Consider the following 2,188-nt stretch of genomic DNA (forward strand, 5'->3'; position numbering starts at 1 on the left):
AAAATTATACTGCAATAATTCATTTAAAATGATAGTTGAGTTTAACAAAAATGCATTTGAAATCATGAGATATAATTAAAGGGTTTGAATGCTTTGAGGGACGGCGTGTTTTCATCTGGCTGTATATGTATATTAGTTGATTAGTTAGAACTGAGTCTCTTTTGGGTTTGGTAATCGGGAACCATTTATTCGCAGCGCTACAAACGGCGAAATTCCAAATGGTGAGCATCTAATTGATATTGATACTGAAGTTTGGAATGATACTGATAAAGCGTCAAATGCAAGAGAAATGACTCCAAGTATACCACAGATTCCGACCACTTTGAAAAATAATCAAAATCAAAAATTGCAGAAGTGGTTTAAACCAAGCGTGATTTCAATTGGTCCCTATTACTATGGTCAAAAGGATTACCAGGAAGCACAAAACCTCAAGTTTGGGCATGCTATGAAGTTCATTGAGGAAAGTAAGCAGAAGAAAGATGATTTGTACCTCAGAATAAAAAATGAGACACCGGAACTGCAGAAGTGCTACCATAATAAGACAATATCGGACGGTACCCAGAAACTGGCGACGATTTTCTTGCTGGACGGGTGTTTTTTACTACATTTCATCAACTACAGCAGCGAGGAGTATGGGTCCAAACTTTTGGGTTTTACAAATCATGAAATGACTCATATAAAACAGGACTTGTTCTTGCTGGAGAACCAACTTCCCTATGAAGTCCTCAAGCTGCTGTTAAAGGACGCAGAAAATTCAATTCCGATGAAAGAAAAGATAAACAATTTCGTTGCATCTCATGTCCCCTTTCCTCGAGGAATACGGGTAACAGAACTGAATCTTACACCTCGCCATCTGCTCCACTATTTGCAATGTATCATTTTAGACAAATCCGGAACAAGTAGCCCAACACACAAACAGGACGAAGAAGACAAAGGACGTGGGAGGGGGAGACTCGAAGGGGGCTCATGTAAAAACGTCCAGGAGCTTAGGAAAGTGGGCATCCATTTTAAGCCCAGTCCCACGAGTTATTTGACAGACATTTCTTTCAAGCCTCACTTTGGCACCACCGGATGCCTCAAGCTTCCTACCTTTTCCATGAACACCTCCACTATGATAATTTTCTTAAACTTGATAGCCTTCGAATCCTCAGATACCACCAGCAACCTTGGTGTAATCTCGTACCTATGCTTCCTGGATTCACTCATTGATCGTTGGGACGACGTGAAGGAGCTTCAGGCAGCGGGAATAATCCGTAACTTTGTTGGTGAACAAAGAGACGTGGCCCAATTTTTCAACAACGTATGCAGCAAATTGGTACCAAATCCTTCTGCTTACAAAGATGTAAAAGAACAGATTCAAAATCATGTTGGCAGGCACCAGAATTGCAGATTGCGCAAGTGGTATATTCAGTGCATGCAAAAATATTTCAGTAGCCCCTGGAGTTTCATAGCTTTGATTGCTGCAGTTATAGGACTATTGCTTACTGGCATTCAGGCTTACACTTCACTCTTCTCCGGCTAGCCCACAACTGATGCAATATGTAAATATTAATTCCGGGTATCCTATTACTCCCAACTCCCACTTTTTTTCTTGTCTATAGACATGCACTACTCAAAATTGATTGCTTTTCTTTCCGCTTTCTACCCAGCCCAAACACACCTGTTGATGCAAAGGGCCTATCTGAAGAGTTGGATCTGACAGGCGTCATCTCCTGCACTACTCATATCCATGCATGCCAGTCTGTCATGCCTAGCTACTTATCTTATTTAATTTGGAGTGTTGTATATTATTGTGTGAATAAAAATATAAATAAATAAATAAAACCCTTTATATGGAATCCAAAATTTGAATAAGTATATAAATTCAATTCAAAGAGAGAAAATATTAGGTAAGTAAATGAAAAATGAATTTCAATATTACATTAAGAGCTGGTTTGAAGTGAGTTTTAGTAAAATATTTTCAATTTGTGATGTTTTTAAAATTAACTTATGAAAGAATCACAATCTAAATAATTAATTAAGAATAACTTTAAATGGTTTTCTCGAATTTTAAAATTTTATCAAAAGTGGAATCGTTTTTCTCTCCAAATCATTTTGATATCCCTCTTATTTCTCCTCAATATTTCCATGGGATCATTACATGTGGAATTAAGGCCTTCCATAGTTGTTGGCAACCACCGGTTGAGTC

The 2,188-nt window shown here is 38.0% G+C and overlaps 1 protein-coding gene across 1 annotated transcript; it reads left to right on the top strand.

Moving 5' to 3' along the window:
- Nucleotides 1-289: 289 nt before the first annotated feature.
- On the top strand, nucleotides 290-1,522 carry LOC117920684 (UPF0481 protein At3g47200-like). The gene has a single exon (XM_034838278.1). The coding sequence runs from the start codon at nucleotides 290-292 to the stop codon at nucleotides 1,520-1,522; it is 1,233 nt and encodes a 410-aa protein (XP_034694169.1).
- Nucleotides 1,523-2,188: the final 666 nt, after the last annotated feature.

This window comes from Vitis riparia, chromosome 8, assembly GCF_004353265.1.
Source record: "Vitis riparia cultivar Riparia Gloire de Montpellier isolate 1030 chromosome 8, EGFV_Vit.rip_1.0, whole genome shotgun sequence".
NCBI classification, from domain to species: domain Eukaryota; kingdom Viridiplantae; phylum Streptophyta; class Magnoliopsida; order Vitales; family Vitaceae; genus Vitis; species Vitis riparia.